The sequence below is a fragment of the Schistocerca serialis genome, chromosome 6 (genome assembly GCF_023864345.2).
Source record: "Schistocerca serialis cubense isolate TAMUIC-IGC-003099 chromosome 6, iqSchSeri2.2, whole genome shotgun sequence".
Taxonomy (NCBI): Eukaryota; Metazoa; Arthropoda; class Insecta; order Orthoptera; family Acrididae; genus Schistocerca; species Schistocerca serialis.
Window position 1 is genome coordinate 682,403,384 of NC_064643.1, and position 23,427 is coordinate 682,426,810.

The 23,427-nt window shown below is 40.4% G+C and overlaps 1 protein-coding gene across 6 annotated transcripts in view; it reads left to right on the plus strand.

The window, feature by feature from the left end:
* Positions 1-8,804, plus strand: part of LOC126485091 (E3 ubiquitin-protein ligase Nedd-4) — a 187,818-nt gene extending 179,014 nt beyond the window's left edge. For all 6 annotated transcript variants that reach the window (XM_050108697.1, XM_050108700.1, XM_050108698.1 and 3 more), the window contains exon 18: positions 6,100-8,804. In XM_050108697.1, coding sequence (XP_049964654.1) covers positions 6,100-6,202 — 103 coding nt within the window. In that variant the 3' untranslated portion in view covers positions 6,203-8,804. The remainder of the gene's footprint in view (positions 1-6,099) is intronic.
* The last annotated feature ends 14,623 nt before the right edge of the window (positions 8,805-23,427 follow it).

Genomic DNA, 23,427 nt, shown 5'->3' on the forward strand with positions numbered 1-23,427 from the left:
GTATCACTGTGCTGCAGTTGGGCAACATAAGAGCTGCTGCCTACATGGTCAGCAACCAGAATACAAACATTACATTGTTCCTAAGATCCATATAGTCAGGAGACAAATGAATTCCAAAGCAGCAGTAAGTCAGCTGCATGTAGGCATCCCTCAGTGTTTTCCATTGACGCTGGTCAGAACCTGACAAAACGACTGAAACGATTTGACAGTCTCCAAACACAACAGGTGGGAAGACATGATGTGTTTGGCAAATGTGTACTTTTATTTGTGCGGCATGCCCAGCAGTGCTTGGATAACAGTGAAGAGAAGTTCAATATCCGGGATAAATTCCAGGCTGAATTGAACAATATGTTTGGTGGCAATCAACACCAAGTCCGCTTAGCAGAACAACAATTGAGCAATTGAAGAACAGGGCCCACCATCATGGTGAAATGACAGTTATACATACAAAATGTTTGGGCCCTATGCAAACATTATGAATCCCAATATGACAGAAGCCAACAAAATATCACACTTGATGGAAAGAGTTGCAGAAGACATGTACCAATCATTTCTTGTTATGGATGTCACAATGACAGAGGAATTTATCAACAAATAAAGGAAATGCAGCAGAAACCAGTCAGACGAGAGAGGTATGACCGGCTAATGAATGTGGTCCCTGTGGAAATTGTGAAAGACCAACATGAGCTCACCTTTCACATATGGCAGTAAGAGAAGTGATTCAACAGTGCATGGCAATCAGAAGTGTCGAACAAAGTACACAAGAGACAGCAGCCTTCAATGTCTAGCTGATAAGTCAGGAGTTAACGAAGGATGTTGAAGAAGAGGTGTATCAGTCTTTAGCACCAGTCTCCATCACCAACTGAATGTGCCAGATAGAATGGAGTCGGCTGACTCGTACTTCCACCATAACCATCAAACAACCATCGCAGCTACGAACAACTCTTATACAAAGCAGAAAGTCCCAGACATGGAGGACAAAGGACAACATGCCAATATGTTTCCACAGTAGATGTTCTGGGCATGTTGTACACTAATGCAGAGAAAGAAGGCGAGTTTTTGACGATAGTAAACCACCAGACATTAATCATGACAACAGTTCTGTTCTTGCCATTCAGCTGCAGATGTCCATAGTCAAACTGTGAGACAAAGCCCATTGCTGAGCCTGGACGAGGTCACTCTCCAATATGTCATAGCTGTTCCCATTACTGTACAGCATTACCAGCCACTCACCTAGCTGCCATCTTCATGAACATTTGTCAACTTTTCGGCCTCCTTTACTGTTATGTTAGATGCTTATAGTCTTCAGCTAAGGAAGATTGTTTTGTGAAAAGTATAGTTGCCACTCACCATGTAGTGAAGATGCTGAGTCACAGATAGGCACAACAAAAGACTGTCAAGTGAGCTTTCACCTAACAAGACATTTGTTGGAAATAGACCCCCCCCCCCCCCCAACACACACACACACACACACACACACACACACACACACACACACACACACACACACACAATCACACACCACACACACAGTCTTTGGCTGCTGAGACCAGACTCAGTCTGCCCTCAGCAGCTAGAGACTGTGGTCATGTCAACGAAGGCCTTGTTGGCCGAAAGCTCACTTTCTGTCAGTCTTTTTGTTGTGCCTATCTGCAGCTCAGCATATGTGATATATGGTGAGTAGCTACTATCCTTTTCAAAATATTATTACATGCCATCCTGGTTTCCCATAGTTCGGAGACCATGTTTTGTGATATGGATGCAATAGTGTTAAGAGTCACAAATGAGATGCCAAGCCATCATGAACATCTATTACAAGAAAAACTATCACAGACTGAACACATCCCTTGGAATTTTTCTTTTTAACATAATTTAGTTACATTGTTGTTCTTGGATATGGCTTCATGCAAGCCTCACAAGCAGTCATAAACTGTGGGAGATTAAGAGTTTTAATATTAATGAAGCTGTTACAAGAAGCACACAACAAAAGATTGGGGGCAGCTGAACCAGTCTGGGAAGTGAAGCAGAGTTTCATCAACAAAGAATGGAGAGGAAACTCCTAATGAACTACCGATATGATGTGGCGAAATGCAGGAAGATCTGCAGCGGATAGGCACTTGGTGCAGGGAGTGGCAACTGACCCTTAACATAGGCAAATGTAATGTATTGCGAATACATAGAAAGAAGGATCCTTTATTGTATGATTATATGATAGCGGAACAAACACTGGTAGCAGTTACTTCTGTAAAATATCTGGGAGTATGCGTGCGGAACGATTTGAAGTGGAATGATCATATAAAATTAATTGTTGGTAAGGCGGGTTCCAGGTTGAGATTCATCGGGAGAGTGCTTAGAAAATGTAGTCCATCAACAAAGGAGGTGGCTTACAAAACACTCGTTCGACCTATACTTGAGTATTGCTGATCAGTGTGGGATCCGTACCAGATCGGTCTGACGGAGGAGATAGAGAAGATCCAAAGAAGAGCGGCGCGTTTCGTCACAGGGTTATTTGGTAACCGTGATAGCGTTACGGAAATGCTTAATAAACTCAAGTGGCAGACTCTGCCAGAGAGGCGCTCTGCATCGCGGTGTAGCTTGCTCGCCAGGTTTCGAGAGGGTGCGTTTCTGGATGAGGTATCGAATATATTGCTTCCCCCTACTTATACCTCCCGAGGAGATCACGAATGTAAAATTAGAGAGATAAGAGCGCGCACGGAGGCTTTCAGACAGTCGCTCTTCCCGTGAACCATACGCGACTGGAACAGGAAAGGGAGGTAATGACAGTGGCACGTAAAGTGCCCTCCGCCACACACCGTTGGGTGGCTTGCGTAGTATAAATGTAGATGTAGATGTAGACCGAGGAACAACATCGATGAACAATTGCCAATCTGTCAGTTTTTGTAAGCTTTCAAATCCGGAGTGGGGGAAAGACAGACCAATCAGTCTATCGTAAAGTACTGCATCAGCACTGTGGATTATCCACCAATTAGCCAGTCTGTCACCAGCTGAATGACACACTCTGGGAGCACATGGAGATGATGATGCAAGATGACACTGAACCTTCACAGTGTCCTTAGTCCTGTCCTGTGGTCCTTGTAAAGGGTGAGGATGACATATGGCAATCCTGTGTTGATTACTGCTGACTGAATAAAATCTTGAGGGGGAAAAAAAAAAAAGTCTACGTATTGGTGGCTATTGATAATGCCCTAGATGGCTTGAAAGGAACAAAGTATTTCTCAACTATGGACATGCAGACAGCGTACCGGGATAAGCTGCTTCCACACCTTACATATCTTTGCTATCTGGATGATGTTCTTTTTTCAAAGGTTTTTGAAGACGCTGCCTTGATGACCTTTTTGAAAAGTGTTCAGACTACAGGTATCTGATTAAATCTTAAAAAGTGCCTCTGCTTTACCCAAGGAAAAAAATTCTTGTGGCACCTAGTGAGTAGCAACAGAATCCTTCCTGATCCAGGGAAAATAGAAGATTTCAATGATTTTCCAAGGAACATTCATGATGTGAGTATGTACTCAAGCTACCAGTAATTCATAAAGGACTTCTGTAGCATGGCACATCCCTTGCAATAACTAATGCTGGGTGTTGCTAAATTTTCCTGGAAAAAAGCACAAGGAGAAAGATCTTTCCTTGTCTTTAAGGAGTTGCTAACATTATCTCCAGTCCTAGCATTGTCTCATGAGAATGCTGAGACAGACCTTCTCACTGACACTGTTGGTGCAGTTGCAGTGCAAATTCACGAAAATGCTGAAAAGTTGATTGCTTATAATTCTAGAGTACTCTCAGTCCAACATGAACTCTTATATAACCAAGAAAGAGTGCCTTACAGTTATTGGGACTTTCAAGAAGTTCCAGGTGTGTTTATTTGGCAAACCTTTTGCTGTTGTGTTGGACTACCACACCATTATCTGTGATGACTGACAAGCCTGAATAATCCATCAGTTCATCTGGTGATATTTGGCTCTGATGTTTAAGGAGTACAATGTCATAATGTTACACAAAAGCAGACACAAACACAAGTATGCCGACTTGGAAGAAAAAAGCCAATTGCAACCACAAGGACAAGGGGAAAGAAATGTTTCAAATTAATGACTTTGGCCATATCTCACCTGGAAGCACAGAGGAGAAGAAAAATGAAAGAGCGAGTTGTATATTTAAAAATGTCTGAAAATGTAACTGAGAGGGTGAGGAGCTTATTGACTGTGAAATTCAGTTTATTTCTAAAATATGTTTGGGACAATGGATACTCCAACATTACAGGATATTGATTGACATTTGTAAAACTTGGGATAAATCATCTCACTCTGCAAGTATGTTGCAAGCATTTTTGAGATCAATGATGTTAAGTATGAAACACATATTTACGTTTTTTTCTGGAGGCACTGTGAATTTACACATGGTTGTTGAAAAAAGTGTGCTTTTTTAACCTTGGCTTGGTCAAATAGAAGAGCTAACTTTTAGGAACCCAGAAGTGGTGGTTAATCTCGCATGTTTCTGTATAGCAAGCAAACAGTAATTAGATGTTGAAAGCTCTGTTAGTGACAAAAACAAAGGAGCATTTTAAGATTTAGAATCTAGTTACATGCCAAAGTAAATAAATACAACTAATGGCAGAAAGATGGCATAAACAAAGCAATACTATAACAAAGTTTATCCAAATGTATGCCAGCTACTTCTTAGTTTTTGAAAAAATAAAAATGGGGAGCATCGCATCTGTGTAAACTGTAGAAAATCAAATAAAATTATGGTGAAAGGTAATCACCCATTGCTTTTTACAGATCATTGTTTACTTAAACTGTAAATTGTCTGTATGTTAAGCATATGAAATCTTCAGAATCGATTTTTTTCTTGTTGATGTTGAAGAGGAGAGCTGCAATTACACTTAGCTTGTGACATATTAAGGGCAATTCCATTTCAAGAAAGTTCCATTTGGATCATCAAATTCAGCTGCTGCCAGAACTTCACAAACACTGTTTTTTGGCAAATCTCAAGAGCATGGCAGTGCTTTGACAGCAATAAAAGACAACCTTACGAAAATTTCTTTTGAAGTTCTACTATGGAAGAGAGACTTCAGTGGTTCTAGCCCTATGTAGTGTGCAATCGTGAAGCTTGATTATGAGAAAGGACAATTACACTGTCGAGCAGACTGAAGAAAAACAAAATTATTGTATTTTAGATACATGTGACAAGTTGAAAAATTGGTCCAATTTTGTAAAATATGTGATTATGAATTAAAAAATCCAAGTAATTACTAATCATGAGAATGAGATGTGTCAGGATAACTGAATGTCAGTGTGCAGGAGAATTTAAACATTTTACTGACTACTAGATAAATGAGACACCAGAGACATCAAATAATGCAGAGTTCTGTTTTTTTTTTTTATTTGTAATTAGTGTTTATAACTGTGATGATAGTAAAGAGTTCATGTGAATGTTGGAACAGTTTACAGCAAATTCTTGCATGTTTTCTCTATTGACAAATGTGAAACTTTAACGCCCCTAATTCTGTATCACTTCATATGTGAAAGGGTATTAAGTGTGCTGTGTGTGAGCTATGAAACACAGGAATCACAAAAACTTGGATGTATGAGGTATTATTGTATAATATTTTGAATGTTATTTCATTTGTATTATAGTTCCATTTTTGGTAAAACTTGAAATTTAGTAGATATTAATTTTATATGAATTGAAACATGTATTTCTCAAAATATTGAATTTGTAAGAGTGATCTTGAAACAGTCAGTTTATTACCACATCTTAAAACGAACTGTTACATAGAGAATAAAAGTGGCCATACAGATATACAAAATACAATAAAGTGAATAAGAGAATGCGTAGGTAAACTTTAAAATTTTAAGTTTTAATGATACATTCTTATTCTTTAATGTATTGTCTTGGATTTCACATATTTTTACAACCCATTTTATCCTTTATGTAGCAATTTGTCTGACGATGGTTTAACCAGTATGGTCATCAAAATAAAATAAAAAAGCAACTTTGATTGTTCAAACATTAGCATTTAACTGTCAGTCACTGAGATTCCATAGGCATAGTGTCTAAAATTATTGCATTTTCTCTTTCTAGTTTTAATCGTTTGGACCTGCCGCCTTATGAAAGCTATCAGCAGCTGAGAGAAAAATTAATCAAAGCAATTGAAGGGTCACAAGGCTTCGCTGGAGTTGATTAAAAATGTCATATGTAGTTGGGTGATCAAGCAGTGTATGATACTGTACATAATATATTTTAAATCATTCACATTTTCCTGAAAATCCAGTACATCAAGACAAGTAGATTTGTACAGCAACAAAATTTGTTATCTCACCTAATTGTGGTGTGAAATTTCTTTTGTGCTTTTTAAATGTAAATATTTGTGACATTTTCTTTAGTTTTTAATGTGTACATACTGCATATGAGATGTGCCAGAGTTGTTATATGAACCTGTAATTTACAAATTCAGCTTTATTACTCATAATTTGACTGAAAATAAGGTATTTTAATACATTTCCAGAGACGACATTTTGTAGTAAATGGCTAATGACCTGTTTAGTAGTTAATCTGAGGGTTTATATCATCTTGAAAAATGGATATATCAAGAAATAGGTATATACAGAATTTTTGATTGCATAATACCAGGCATCAATATTTTATGAATCTTTTAATGCAAGTTGACCTCCCTCATGTTTCATCTTGTAAACTTTAATTTTTTAAGAAAAGGTAAAAAAATCAGGGTATTTGTAAAAAAAAGTGTAAAAATAGTGAATATAATTTTTAGTAAGTTTTCCTGGTTTTCTTTTATTCACTTTTGCTCAGTTTTTGAAGCAGAAAAACCAAAAACAAGGCTGTGACATGTTTTATTATATGTGAATATGAGACATCTGTACAATATATTATCAAACGTAGAAAGCATCATGAAATTTATATATAAACTTTCCTCCTGTCACTATTCCCACCACCATCACATCAAAGTATTTGAATTCTAATAACATTAAAAAATGTAGAACTAGTTAAGTAGTATGACACATTTGTTATTGAGGTCTTTCACTGTGTCATATGTCCTTTTCAGCTGGTACCTGCGTAACAAATGCAGAATGTTTAGATTATGAGCTTAAAGCATTTATTAATCTACTGAATTAAAGAACAGATAATACTCTAAAAATTAAAATAAACAGTAAATGACTCATGAATTCTCATAATTTTTTCTGATGGCTGTATTTTAAGAGAGAAGAAATAACTTCACATTAAGTACTGTAAAAGTGAGTAGCAATTTACCCTCAGATTAACTTACGTTCTGCATAGTAGTGTCTTAAATACCATAGTGGATGTGCTATTATGGTTACAAACTGTGATGACTAATGGTGATATTTTATTGGATCCCTTTTACTTCATTATTGACTTCTTGAATGTCTGTTCCTATCTGAAATTTGAATGACAGACACACACATGGTGTTTTGTGTATATGTCTTTCATAGCAATACAATAGAATTCTGATGCCACAGTTCTAACTTATCATATGGTTTGTTGTTTCACTGTATTGTTTGTATTTATTCCCATATTGCTCAAATGTATTATCAGACACAAAGGGACAAGTTACTATTTTAAACATCTTTGCCAGAAGGTATAACAACATATGTTTAGGTTAAATATCGGTGATCTGTGTTAATGGGGTTCCAGTTTTCTTGTGTTCTCTCCATTTCTTCCACTTCAAACGAATATAAGTACTTAAAATTTTAAACACATCTTACCTAAATGCATAAACAAGCAGGACTGGTTGCTCCTGTATAAGGCAGCTTAAGTTTTACTTTTTAATTTATATTAAAGCAGGGAAAACATCAAAAGTTTGTCAGCCCATAATTAACTACCAAAGCATCTGATTGATACTATCATCACTACTAACAAAAGTTCAGTTCTTTAATTAATTCTCAATTCATTGAAGAGAATAAATGCAAAATATAATATGGGTTACATGTATTACATGCAACTGAACACAGCTGTTAACATTTTGTGCACTCTTTGCAACCAATTCTAATCTCCAAAATATCTTATCTGTCACATCACGCTTTGTGAAAGCACTAAAAGTGAATTCCTGTGAGAAAAACAGTTAATCACAACACATTTTGTCATAAAAACACAATTTTGTGTGTCCTTGCATGTCATTAAAGTGAATATATCCCAGGAAATAGTTTGATTGGATAGTGAATTTGTGTTCCATCCATTGCATCAATGATTTGGGAAAACTGAAGCATCCTCAAGAAAAAGATGTCAGTGGTTGAGGAGGAAAAAGTAACTCTTGGAAGAGTTGACGTTGTGCACTTTTGTTTGTAAGAAAAAAGAATTGGTAGCATTAAGACAGACTGAAGTAAATTCTGTATGTTCCTGAAGTGAAGTGTGTTTCTCATAACAACATTAAAAACACATTATTTTTTGGCATACATTAGTTTACAGAAATCTTTGAGTTTCCTCTGTCAATGTTTTCTGCTATTTTTGGTCATGTTTTTCTTGAAAATAGTAATTAGTTTATCATGAAAAGTGTTATTTCAGCTGATTCTGTTAAGCTGAAAACTCCACAAGAATTATTATACCATTCCAGTTGTGCACCCCCCTTGTTTATGACATTGTTTTCTAGACTGTATTTCTTTGCAAACCTGTACATCTCGATTACAAAGATATTGTTTTAATTCTGTGTCAACAATCTACACTACAAATATTGTGATCAAAATATACACTCAGTGTAATGTTTGAATTCTTTTATGAATCATTACTTTGTAATGTCAATAAATCTGATGAAAATAGATGGAACAGAAATAATACAATATCTTCAAGAGCTGATTGTCAGCCAAACAGAAAACATGCAATAAACTTTACACACAGTGAAGTGTAAAATTGGTAAATCTGTACATTAAAGATATTTTCAAGATGTTGACTTCAGGATTGCAGATGATTAGTAAAAGACATCAACGCTGTATTTCTGAGTGTTTATATGTTCGTTTTATTTTGTTTGTACATGCATCACATAGAAAGTATTGTCTGGAATACGATAGAGATTCACCAATTTACATACTGAAGGTTTTCGTTTGTCAAAACTTGTCCATGATCACAACTTGTCAAAGATTGTGAAGTTGATGCAGATGTAGTCAAAAGTCTTATCTTCTTTGAAGAACAATGGGTGATTCAGAAGACGACATATTATTGGTGACAGATACATCTCATATAGGGAAAGTTTGGAATTTCCCACATCCCGTTAGTAGAAGATATAAAATAATTTGAGAGATAAAAGACGTTCATTCTGTTTGTTATTTCTCATCATAAATGTTGTATGGTGAGTCCCCATATTTACAGATTTATTTTATGACTTGTACTGTTTCACATTTTTAGTTTTTAATTATAATTAGGGACCTGAAAATGTAGCTTCTATTTTTTAAAGAAATTCACAACTTTTTCCTTTAATGATTAGATATACAAATTTAAACAATTATCATGCACTGTGCCTAAAGATGAAGTCTTAGTGCCTTGAAAAAAAAGTGGTGATTGTGCAGTTTTTTGGCTAGAATGTTTGCTTTTGCAAAACCTTCAACAAGTTCTTTTTACAGAATAGTCTTTTTTTTCTGTTTTGGCTCTATTTAAGCTTTTGATGAATCGATAAGATACAGACAGAATTTGGGGGCACGGTAAGCAATTGTATAATAGTGCAAGATGCTCATAAAAGCAATGTAAATTTAGCAATTAGTGACATTTCCAATTTTGTAGGGGGGGGGGGGGGGGGGGGGAATGGGCAAAATTAAAGATAAAATAGAGTGCAATATCAGTAGTGATAATGGATTTAAAAAACAAATGCAACAGATAAAAAGTGATTTAAATTTGTTAGCCTCCCAACAGGCCACTCCAGTTATAAATATCCCTTGGGCAAATACTGGATCTGTGAAATGTTACACAGATGCACAGGTGATGGAAGATATCACCCAGTAAATTTCTTGGCTGCGTGTAGGGACGCTTTTGTTTACAGCATGTCGGACAAAGAGAAAATAAAATACTTTAAACGGCATTTGGAGGGAGACCCACATACTTGGGCAAATGTTAAATGTAGTTTGTGCGAATCGTATGAAGAATTCTAAAAGTGTTTTTTGAATAAATCTTAAGAGTGAGGCAAAACAGATGCAGATCCAAAATTAATTCTTAACCAGGCCAAGTTAGAGGTACGGTAATGGGACGATGGGAGATTTTTTGCAAGCGCGAACTTGGCAAGCTTATGCATGTGAAAAATCCATTTTGGAGTTTCAACAGAAGTCACCACATTAAAAAGGCGACTACCCGAAAATTTGCAGTGGGATCTTGTCCATAGTCCATGTGATTCCGTGGACGAATTTCTAGAATTTGTAGAAAAATTAGAGAGGGCTCTGAAGTTCAAACCTCGGAGCAAACCGGGTGGTAGTTATCAAAATGGGAATCCAAATAATCATCAACAAAATTATAATCATGAGAGAAATCAGAGGAATTCTCAGGGAGATTGTAGCTGCAATGAGCAGAATGTTCGGAAAACGAATAGGAGTGATAACTTCCATGAATGGGACCCAAGTAAAGAACACAGATTTGACGGGGGAAATTTGTGCGAAGTGCAGTTGTGTAACAACCGGTCGGGAAACGTGTTTGCCACATTTCAGGTCCAGGGATGGTGATCTGAACAGGTGGTGGAAAAGACTGGAATAATGATAATGGTAGAAATGTTGAGAGGTTTGGAGAAAGGCAACAAATATAGAGTATGTTAAAAGACAAAGGTATACAGGTGGCTCTTTCAATAAAAGCAGATGTGAACAGCTGAAGCATAGATTTGTGAGAGATTTAAGTAAAAGTAATGAGAATAAATTTTGTGTGGAATGATGCAAGTTATGAATGTGTAATGAATGAGTGTGTGAATGGTGATGATTGGCAAGATTCAGTGGTTCAAAAAGAAGTTAAAGAGGAGATGAATTTTGTGAAAGAAAATTGTATGGAGAGTTCTGAAGAGGTATTAGCAAATAGTAGCAATTTCAGTAAGGAAGGTGTTGTAGCAGCAAGTATTTATGAGTCAGCGAAAAGTGTCGATATTAGTAAAGGCGGTATACGTTTGGTCTCACAAGCTACAGGTGAGGGTGACTGTGTTTCGGTGGAAAGTGTCAATGTTTCTAAGGGAGGCTTAGCATTGGTCTCGCCAGAAGTTGAAGTTAAAAATGTATTGGCAGAGGTAGATCATTCCTGTTTAAAGGAACATAGTAATGATAATTTATGTAATTATGTAAAAGCTACTGGTATTGATATTTCACAGGAAGGAATTTGTGTGTTTCTAGTCACGAATGAAGGCGAAATGAAACTTCTTGATGAATGGGTGGATCTAACCTGTTTGTCAGAGTGAGAATGTACGTAAAGTAGGATCGGGGGTTAATCTGGATGAAAAGTGTGTAGAAATGGCAGTGTGTGCTGATTTTTGTCTGATCACAGCGGAATGTAGCAAGGCTGGAAGTCCCAAAATTGTATGACAAGGTAGCAGCAATTTGTGTAATGTAGCGGCAGAGGATAAAGTGTACGATTCACATTAAGGTAATTTGTCAATGGAGGAAAGTAAGGTTTCTGATGTGGAGTTCTGTAGTGATTTAAATGGTGTGGCATCGATGTATTATTACTGGAAGATAAAGTGTTTAACAGTGAACTCGTGTGTAATTTTGTTGAAGCTGCAAGCTCGATATTTTGGAGGGGAAAAACAGTGAAGTTGTGCATGTTGTGGGTAGTGAATCAGCTAAATGTGTGGAAGAACTAACAGAAAATTTAGAGGGGGCTGAAGTAAATAGTGTGGATGGGGATAGTTTGTGTAATGAAGTTCGTATAAATTTGTATATGGAGGAGTGTGATTCTCGTGAGACTGATTGGCGTTGGTGTGGTAGAACGTTACGGCCGTTCCTGCCGCTTATGTGGAAATGAGAAGTTTAAGATTGCTAAGGGTATATAGAGAAAGGGCAGAAATGGAAAGCTGTTCTAATCTGTAATTAATGTTAGTAATTTTGGAGGGATAATTTATATGTTAACTTGGAGATTCATTTGTATTTTATATCGAAATTCATGCTGCTCGCACACCACTACAAAGATCTTGTAAACACTGTGGGTCTGGTGTTTAATCATTTAATTCTGTTCTTTGAAATTTGTTTTATATGTACTTGTATGAACTGAAGAGTGCTACTTCTGAACCTTCTGGCAAGCCAGAATGTTACTAAATGGAGGTGTGTGAGGTAACAGGCGAGTTGTGGCACCCAGGGAATATTCTAAGTTTGGAGTTGGCGTGGCTGCATGCGCCGCAAGACAAGCAGGGTCCGGCAGCAAACATGTGGTGCCGATCATTAGCCAGGGTCTAGGAACCGCGTGGCTGGGAATTCCATGGCGACGCTGTGTCGATAAAAGAGACTTGTATGCCGAGAGTGCCAAAGATGGCAGACTTTGTGAAACCATCATGGCAGACATTTCACTGTTCGTATAGAAATTAATAGTAGCCAGATGAATCATGATACCTCAAAAAGAAACATATACATTACCATTATTTGCACGATGATTCTGATGGTGTAATCAGATTTTCAATATCTTTATTAGTTTAAAGTTTAGTATCTAACAATAAATAATACAATACCAGAGAAGGAAAGTGGCTACTCACCATATAGCGGAGATGCTGAGTCGCGATGGGCACAACAAAAAGATTCACACAATTATAGCTTTTGGCCATAGTCTGTCAGTAAAAACACACACACACACACACACACACACACACACACACACACACACACACACTCTTTTTATAATATGAATGGATAAAAAAGAAAAAAGACAAATTACAGTCTTTGAGAAATGTCACTGGTGCAGATAAGTAGTGTAAAAAGTGAACCAAATATAACTGACATGTAATTTTTAGTGAAAGTGCATTGGTCAACTGTTTGAAAAAGGTTATGAACGAAAGTGCCAACTACATTGCTGGAACTCGGTTTATGGAGGTCATCAACATGCAGCATATTTTCATCATCATTGTCTTCCCATCTGTATAATCGGCTGTCAGTTCTTCTTTGAAGTTTCCCTGCAGCTGCTCTATCTCCTCCTCAACCTCTTCCTCAACTGCAGGTGGTGGTTTTTTCCAACTAAAGCTCGCGTACTACTTCAGTGCTGCATCAACCAGATGGTCCAGAACAAATATAGCATATTCACCATAACACTGCTTCAGCTTGTTTTGGTGAAAAGTAACAGATGTGCCAGTCTCTTGAAGCACTTCCAGAATGCCAGATATTGTAGAGTTTGGATCATCATATTCCTGTGGCTGTTCAAATATTTTACCCATTTTGCATATAAGTCACGCTGCCAGAGAAGTAGAGAGATAACTGTTCACCAGGGTTGGTCTTAAATGCAAAGTAGTGCCTGCTCGGAGGCTTCATCTTTAGTGTCTGGATAAATTCAGTATCATAATTGAGTAGTTCTAGTTTGTCATGAAAATCTTCCATGACAATAAATGGCATGAATGCAAGATCTGGCCCCACATACTGTTTCTCTGGAGTATGCGGCACACGATCATCATCCTCCATGTTTTGGTACATACATGAGTATCTGTCGAATCAACAATTCTTGTTTCTCTCCACAGTGCATTTATCAACAATCTCGATTTTTGCGGGCAAAAATTTTCCAGAGATGCCGCAACTTGTAAACAAACGCAAAACACACAGTTGACCAATGCACTTTCACTAAAAACTAGATGTCAGTTATATTTGGTTCACTTTTTACACTATGTATCTGCACCAGTGATATTTCTCAAAGACTGTAATTTGTCTTGTGTGATAATTTTTTTCCTTCTTTATCCATACGTATTATAAAAAGAGAGAGAGAATGTGAGTGTGTGTGTGTGTGTGTGTGTGTGTGTGTGTGTGTGTGTGTGTGTGTGTGTGTGAGAGAGAGAGAGAGTGTGTGTGTGAGTGAGAGTGTGTGTGAGTGTGAGTGTGAGTGTGTGAGTGTGAGTGTGCGAGTGTGAGTGTGTGAGAGGGAGTGTGTGAGAGGGAGTGTGTGAGAGGGAGTGTGTGAGAGGGAGAGTGTGAGAGGGAGAGTGTGAGTGAGTGTGTGTGTCACTGACAGAGGCTATGGCTGAAAGCTATAATTGTGTGAATCTTTTTGTTGCGCCTATCGTGACTCAGGATCTCCACTATATGGTGAGTAGCAACTTTCCTTCTCTGGTATTGTGACATTCCTTCCTGGATTTTCCATTGTTTGATAAATAATGCAATTAACACCCAGCAACGAATTTCCAAAATCTAAACAGTTCATCCGATTTTGTTGATCAATGTGTCTTTAAAAAGCTATAAGATAAATGTAAATTGTTATAAATCACAGGCATGTAGCTTGAATAGTACACGAGTTGTTGGAGGTCAAAGTGGCCGATTACTATTGATCGTGTCAGGCCATAAGGACTCCACAGTTACTCGAAAAAAACGGTAGCAGCATGCTTATAAATATATTTATGCATCTATGTCTTTATTTATATCCAATATATACTATTCATGAAGAAATTGGTTAAATATTTACTGTGTTTTAGAAAGCACAGAGATATTAGGCTACTGGCCTACTTTTTGTTGCTGTTCCTTTGATATATGTTTATTTAATTTGTTTATGTATTTAATAATGTGTGTTAGAGCTTGTTTATGATCCAGTCATAAGAATATTTATTTAATTTAAAGTTATTTAAATGTAAATCCAGTATTTCAAATGTGTTTCAATATGTTTGTGCATGTGTGTTTGCTTGAAGACAGGGCAGGAGCGCTCTAGCCAATCACAGCAATTGTTCCAAAGAGGACATGTGGAGAGACTGTATGGAAGTGAGGGGGCATGGGAGAGGACATGAGGCAGTTCGGAACAGTGCAGCGTGAGGGACAGGACGGCAGAGGACACAGGAGGTGCTGGACACGATGGACGTACAGTCACAGGAAAGACTTCGAGAGTGTGGAGGAGTTTGTGCGTGATTGCGGGAGATAGAAATACTTCGGAGTGCCGACTTGTGAACGTGTGGGATTTCCGTGGTTTCTACAGCGAAGACGTAGTATACGTTTAGAAATGAATATCTTGTGAACTATGTTGTCGTTCATAACTAATTACGTAAAGTAGGAATCTATTGTTTCCCTGTTATTCAACTTATATTTTATTTAATTGCAGGACCATCGACACCAATAAGTGTTTTCCAGAAATATACTGCATTCTCAAAAGTACTTCTTCTATCATACTCATTATTTAAAGTTGTTAAAATAGTCCCTGCACATTTTATTTAATTGCAGTCTTTCATTTATTAATTTCTACGTTACATTCACAGTTGCCGTGTGATAGGAACCTTCGACCATTCGAATCATGTGTATATTCTTATTGTATCCTGTAAACTCAGCAGTATTTGGTCTGTAATGCAGCAACTACATATCCCAGCCACTAGACAATGAAACCAGCCAAAACTTTTAATATTTCAACTCTGAGTCTGAGGGTATGTAGTTGAGGGCCACCACCATTACATTTTCATTTATGAAAGCCTGCACCTGTATGGTTTAACCTCCATGTTTCAAAATTTTCCCGAAGAGGGAGGCAATTGGATAAGGGCGCCTTACATGGTGCATTGTGTCCATTGCACCTCGAGGTCTTTAGCCCACTTTTTCATCATCGCACATCAGTCTAGCTCATTCTCCATCTCTTACGCAAGGACGCCTTCCTGGGTGTTTTTTCCATCATGCACTATGCAGTGTCGCTTTTTGCACTGACAATGACTGTGGACTTCCTTGCACTTCATATCCAGCACGGTAGCCAGTCTGTTGTGGTGGGGCCGCCATGTACCCTGTTGGTTGTAGTCCCCTGACAACACAGGGATCGCTCTGTTGACGCCTACACTGTTAACTCCCCACATATGTTAAGGAGTAGATGCCCATCATCCTGGGGCATCGCGACTCTCAGCAAAGGCCATCCTGCCAGGAGGCCTTTACTGCAGCTGGGTGGTGCCCGTGGAGAGGTCCCATGGTCAGAGTGGGTGGCATCAAGGTGGATGACATGCGATGAAGCATACCACGTCATCACTTGCTGGTGATCAAACAATAGCAGTCTAAGTGTTCCAAGTCTCAATATAATGCTAGAAAGTATGACCCTAAATCATTGCCCTCCCTGACCACACCATGGTAGGAACGCCAGGCTAAGGATGGCAGCAAACCTTATTCACCCCGGTATCTCGTATGTATGAGAACTGATGGGGACTCCTTTGTTTCATTGAAGCCACAATTTTTTTGTAGAGCATCTAGAGGACAAGTTTGTAGAGGTGAAGGGCTTGTCCAAAATGCGATCTGGGTCAGTCTTGCTAAAAGCAGCATCCTCTGCTCAGTCATGGACTTAACTCACTTCTGACAAGTTGGGGGATGTTTCTGTTACAATCACGCCACATAAGAGCTTAAATATGGTCCAGGGTATTATCTTCCACAGGGACCTTCTTTTGCAGTCTGACAATGAGCTGCAGTTGCGTGCCAATTTAGAGCAGTGAGGTGTTCATTTTGTGCAGCATGTCCATTGGAGTCCGAGGAATAATCAGGTTGCCACCAATGCCTTCATCTTGGCCTTCGAGGGTGACACCTTACACGAGAAGGTCAAGGTGATGATCTACCACTGTGATGTCCTGCCATATATCCCTCCCCCGATGCGTTGCTTTAAGTGCTGTAAATTCAGCCATATGTCTTACCGCTGTAAATCCATGTGCCCTGCCTCCTATCTGTGTCAACTGCGAAGAGCATCATTCACCTTGCTTGTCAGACTGCAGGATTTTACAGAGAGAGAGAGAGGAAAATAATGGTGTACAAGAACTGGACCAACTGACCTACACTGAGGTTAAGAGAAAATCGGAGCGCCTACATCCTGTGGCTGTGACCACCTCATATGCCGCTGCTACGAGAACAGTTGTAGCCCTATCAGTTCCACGAATTCCAGTCAGCTCTCAGAGCCAGAAGGCTACACCTGCTCCCTTGATGGTGGAGGGCACGCCCCCCCCCCCCTTCCATTGCTCCCACCCCACCTACCTTGGGAGCACTGCCCCCCCTCGAATCATCGGGGACACCAGTCCCCACTTCTCAGTCAGAGAAGCATATCAATTGAACACATAAAGACTGTATATGAGTCCGCGATCATTTTATTTTGAGCACATAGATAACAATGATCAAGACGGACTTGTGTAAATAAAAGTGCTCAAAAAGAGAAGCGTAAGTCCTCTTGGACTCCTCTCTCCAGGAAGGGGTCCCTTGGGTCACTCCCTTCCCAGGTTTCTGCTAATGGGAAAGATGACACCCACCATTGGCTGAAGTGCCCAAAAGCAGCTGGTCATAAGGCTTCACGATCATCCTCAGTCCCGGAGACTGAATCAGTGAAAGCCCCCCCCCCCCCCCCCCCCACACACACACACACACACACACACACACACACACACACACACACACACACACACTGAGAGAAGCACAAGGAGCAGCGAGAAAAGTCCAAAAAGGAGACCCCCTAAGACCAAGGAAATTGTGGTGGCACTCACACCATCACTACCTATAAGCTCTCTGTCTGGGGATGAAGTGGAGATTCTGGCGTCTCCTGAGGACCTAGATCTCGCCAGACCCTCAGGCACAATGGATATCGACTGCTCAGGTAATAATTCGGTGGCAGCAGGTGACCCTGAGGTGTAAACTGCCTCAATGAATGTTCCTTGCCTTCCCAGTCTCACAATGACACCATCCTTCAGTGGAATTGTGGTGGATTTTTCCACTGCCTGGCTGAGCTATGGCAACTGTCAACTGTTAAGCTTTACACCTGCTTTCTGAATTGCCCTCCAGGAAACCTCGTTCCTGGAAATCCAGACCCTTCCCCTCCATGGCTATAAGGGATGTTATAGGAACTGTAGTGACTATAATAGTGTGTCAGATGGAGTTTGCGTTTACGTCCTGAACCCGGTCTGTAGTGAAACTGTGCCATTAAAACCCTCTTGAAGCTGTGGCCGTCAAAATAAGGATGACACAGGAAATGACTGTCTGCAATGTATGTCTTACTCCAGATGGTGCAGTACCCCTGAATGTATTGATTGATCAACTCCCTAAACCTTTCCTACTTTTGGGAGATTTTAATGCCCATAACCCCTTGTGGGGTGGCACCGTGCTTACTGGCCGAGGCAGAGACATTGAAACTTTACTGTCTCAGTTTGACCTCTGCCTCTTAAATATTGGGGCTGCCACACATGTCAGTGTGGCTCGTGGTAGTTACTCGGCCATTGATTTATCCATTTGCAGCCCAGGACTTCTCCCATCTATCTACTGGAGATCACATGACAACAAGTGGGGTAGTGACCACTTCCCCATCTTTCTGTCACTGCTCCAGCATCAAGCCCACGGACGCCTTCCAGATAGGCTTTAAACAAGGCAGACTGGGAAACTTTCACCTCTGCAGTCACCATTGACTCTCCCCCACATGGTAACATTGATGTGATGATTGAGCAGGTAACTACAACAATCGTTACTGTGGCGGAAAACGCAATCCCTTACCCTTTAGGGTGCCCCCAGTAAAAGGCAGTCTGTTGGTGGTTGCCGGAAGTCACTGAGGCAATTACGGAGCGTCGAAGCTTTACAGTGATGTAAGTGGCACCCTTCCCTGGACCACCTCAACCTTCAAGCAGCTTCGTGCCCGCGTTCGCCAGCTTATCAAAAGATGGAAGCAGGAGTGTTGGGAGAGATACATCTCGACCATTGGGTGCCATACGTCACTTTCCCAAGTCTGGATGAAGATCAGACGTCTGTTTGGGTACCAGACCCCAGAAGGTGTTCCTGGTGTTATCATAAATGTCATGTTATCTACCGATGCAAACGCGATTGCTGAGCATTATGCTTGAGCCTCTGTGTCAGATAACTACACCCCCCCCCCCCCCCGCCTTTCGCACTCTCAAATGGTGGATGGAAAGGAAAGTCCTCTCCGCTACGCACCACAGTGAACTCTGTAATGCCACATTTACAGAGTGGGAGCTCCTCAGTGCCCTTGCACATTGACCCAACACAGCACCTGGGCCACATTGGATCCCCAGTCAGGTGATTAAGCATCTCTCAACTGACTCCAATCAACATCTTTTCATCATCTTCAACTGGATCTGGTGCAATGGCGTCTTTCCATCGCAATGGCGGGAGAGCACAATCATCCCGGTGCTTAAACCCAGTAAAAAACCCACTTGATGTGGATAGCTATCGGGCCATCAGCTTCACCAATGTTCTTTGTAAGCTGCTGGAACATATGGTGTGTCAGCGGTTGGGTTTGGTCATGGAGTCATGTATCCTAATGGCTCCATGTCAGGGCGGCTTCTGCCAGGGTCGCTCTACCACTGATAATCTTGTGTCCCTCTATTCTGCAATCCGAACGGCCTTTTCCAGATGCAATACCTGGTTGCTGTCTTCTTTTATTTACAAAAAGCATATGACATGACCTGGCTACATCATATCCTTGCCACATTATACGAGTGGGATCTCCGTGGCCGGTTCTCGATTTTTATCCACAATTTCCTGTCACTTCATACTTTCCATGTCCAAGTTGGTGCCTCCCATATTTCCCCCCATATCTAGGAGAACTGGATCCCGCCGGGCTCCGTATTAAGCGTCTCTCTCTTTTTAGTGGCCATTAATGGTCTAGGAGCAGCTGCAGGGCCATCCGTCTCACCTTCTCTATATGCATACGCTTCTGCGTTTCGTACCACTCCACCAGTACTGGTGTTGCTGAGTGGCGCCTACAGGGAGCCATCCACAAGGTGCAGTTATGGGCTGTAACTCACAGTTTCCAGTTTTCGGCCGCAGTGTCTTGTTACGCACTTCTGTCGGTGTCGTACCTTTCATCCATAACCAGAACTTTACCTTAATGACAATCCACTCACCATATTGGAGACATTGATTCTTAGGACTGGTTTTTGATGCCTGATTGACTTGGCTTCCTCACCTCTGTCAGCTTAAGTGTAAGTGCTGGCAGCACCTCAATGCCCTCTGCTACCTAAGCAACACCAACTCGGTTGGAGATTGCTCTATGCTGCTGCATCTCTACAGAGCCCTTGTTCAATCCCGCCTTGTCTATGGGAGTGTGGTTTTTGGTTTGGTGGCACCCTCGGGGTTGCATTTACTTGACCCAGTGCCCCACTGTGGTGTTCGCCTAGTGACAGGAGCTTTTAGGACAAATAGCTACTCGAATGCCTTATGCGCGCCCTTCCGTTCATGGTCGTTGGCAGGGAGTGGAGATGGGGAGTTAATCCCTCCATCCGAAGCATCAGCTATATGTATTGTGGGGTCAGAATCATTCCACGTATAGTCTTGTATTTGACCAGGGGTGTGTGATCCACTTCTGGGTTTCTCCCACTCCCGTAACCACTCTTAGCATTGTAGTTACTCAGTGGCCGATTATTACTATTATCAAAATTTTGTTGTACATTGCCGTTCGGACCATACGCATTAGTCCATCCATTTGGTTAACACTGTGTTGAGAACTGCGGTTTTGTTAACTGTATACGCTACTGTTGCCGTTTCCGTTACAGCCTCTGTTACGGTTTCATTGGTTGTTTTCTAAATTACAGTTCTCACTATACCTGTGGGGTCGTGCTATGGATGATTTTGTTGCACGTTACCGTTTTGATTGCAGTGACTGCTACCATTATTGTTGTTGTAGCTGCCCTTACTGTCAGTATTGCCATTATTGTTGTACTTGTTAAAATTTCCATTTCCCGGAGCCTTTGGCTGATTACGATTGTAATTTTTTTTCTTAGGGGTGCTTTCACCTACGAGACCAATGGAATTGACTATGGATAAAAAATATTCTGTGGAATTGATTACAGATAAAAAAATATTCTAACTCGTAAGTTGGAACTACGACCAGTTTTTCACGTACACTATGTGATCAAAAGTATCCGGACACCCCCCCCCCCCCCCCAAACAAACGTTTTTCATATTAGGTGCAGTGTGCTGCCACTTACTAGAGTTGGGCAACTCGATTCTTTTTCCCGATTCGATTCCTACGATTCAATCTCACATTGCGAATCGATTCCTACGATTCGTTCACGATTATTTCACGATTCATTCTAGTCTGCGATGGCACGATTCGTAAGGAATGCAAAAAGTTCTACATCTTACTCACAGATGGCAGGACATGTCTGAAATTGTCAATGGGGTTAGAATCGAACTGTGTCATGATAAGATATGCCAGAAATAGTTTTACGAGATGGCGTTATAAAAAATGTGAAATAGCGTCTTTATAATATAAAATTGCTTTTTTACGAATGGAACTATGAAGTATATATATATTGTAAAACTTGACTTTTTACGAAAGAATGGAACTATGTAAGTGAACTCAAAAAGCAAAAACCAGTGTAAATACAAAATTTCATCCAAATCGTTGGGGCCGTTTTCGAGATACGCTAAATATAACACATAATTCAAGTGCTATTGCTCGTGTGTAAGAGAAGGTGTGTGTGTTTTGCATTGCATCTGCAACAAATAAGAGGTATGTATTTATTCATCATACTTGGATTTCTTGATTTTGATCGTGTGTATTGGGAGCTGTGTACTCGCGGTATATCGTTTGTGTCATCACTAGTTCGTGCATTACTCGCGCAAACTAAGCTGACGTCGGCGCGGTGGCTGATGGTAGCGATAGTAAATGGGAAATGCCTTTAAGCTCGTTCCCGTCAGCCACCGCCAAGTGTCAGCTTGGTTTTCACGAGTAATATTACGGCCCACGAACTTCGTTTGTTCGTTCCGAGCTTCCTTTGATCACATGCATCCTCCACTTGACTGCCATCTGGCGGTCGTAATCATTCGGCATGATTCGGAAGTTGCCTTCGAAGCATAGCGTACAAGGAATCGATGAATCGTTGGAACTTGGAATCGTCACGACTCGGAAACATGCAATCGTTCTTACGATTCTTTTGAACGACGATTCGTCCGTATCACGATTCGATTCTTACGATTCTTTATTTAGAGTCGTTCAAATGAACGACTCATTCACGAATCGCCACAACTCTACCACTTACTGCCAGGTACTCTATATCAGCGACATCAGTAGTCATTAGACGTCGTGAGAGAGCAAAATGAGGCGCTCCATGGAAGTCAAGAACTTCGAATGTGGTCAGTTGATAGGGTGTCACACCAACAGTTGAACGTGTAATAGGCAGACATCTATCCGAACCATCACACAGGAATTCCAAACTGCATCAGGATCCACTGCAAGTACAATGACAGTTAGGCGGGAGGTGAGAAAACTAGGATTTCATGGTCGAGCAGCTGCTCATAAGCCACACATCACGCCCCTTGTTTTGCGTAGCACAGGCCTACACTGATGTTTTAAGCATGCTCTTGCTTCCCACTGTTGAAGAGCAATTCGAGGATGGTGATCGCATCTTTCAACACGATCAAGCACCTATTCATAGTGCACGGCCTGTGGCAGAGTGGTTACATGACGCTAACATCCCTGTAATGGTCTGGCCTGCACAAAGTCTTGACCCAAATCCTATAGAACACCTTATGGATGTTTTGGAAGGCCGACGTCATGCCAGTCCTCACTGACCGATATCGACATCTCTCCTCAGTGCAGCACTCTGTGAAGAATTGGCTGCCGTTCCCAAAGAAACCTTCCAGCATCTGACTGAACGTACGCCTACGACAGTGGAAGCTGTCGCCAAGGCTAATGGTGGGCCAATACCATATTAAATTCCAGCTTTACCGATGGAGGGCGCCACGAACTTGTGACTCATTTTCAGCCAGGTGTCCATATACGTTTGATCACATAGTGTATATTTACACTATCATATTTTTCGTCAAAGTTAAAGATCGCTGATGACGACTACTTGTTATTAACTGCAGCAGTTGCATATACCGTAATTGCACTGTGTGCACATGTGGAGGAGAAGAGGGGGAAAAAATGAAAATGTACCTGGGTGAAGCCGTGGTTTTTATGACAACACAATAAAAGCATTCAACGAAACTTGTTACGTGACCTTATAGTGGAAGATGTCAAGTAGTACATCAATTACTTCAGAATGGATGAGCATACATTTCAGTATGTGCTCAGTGAAGTGTATCCTCATATCACAAAGCACAATATTCACTTTAGAACTGCTATATCTGCAGAAGACAGGCTCACTGTAACACTCAGATACCTTGCTACAGGAGAGAGTTATGTTAGGTTAGATTAGGTCTCCAATCTTCTTAATCTATTTTTTATTCAGGGTGCCTCACATTGTAAAGTGCCTCATCAGCTTCATACATCTCTATTAATTTTGTAGTTGCCAGGACACACCAATTGTATTTACTGGCAATGTGTATAAAAACACTACAGATGACAGAACGCCGCAGTGATGCTAGCACTCCT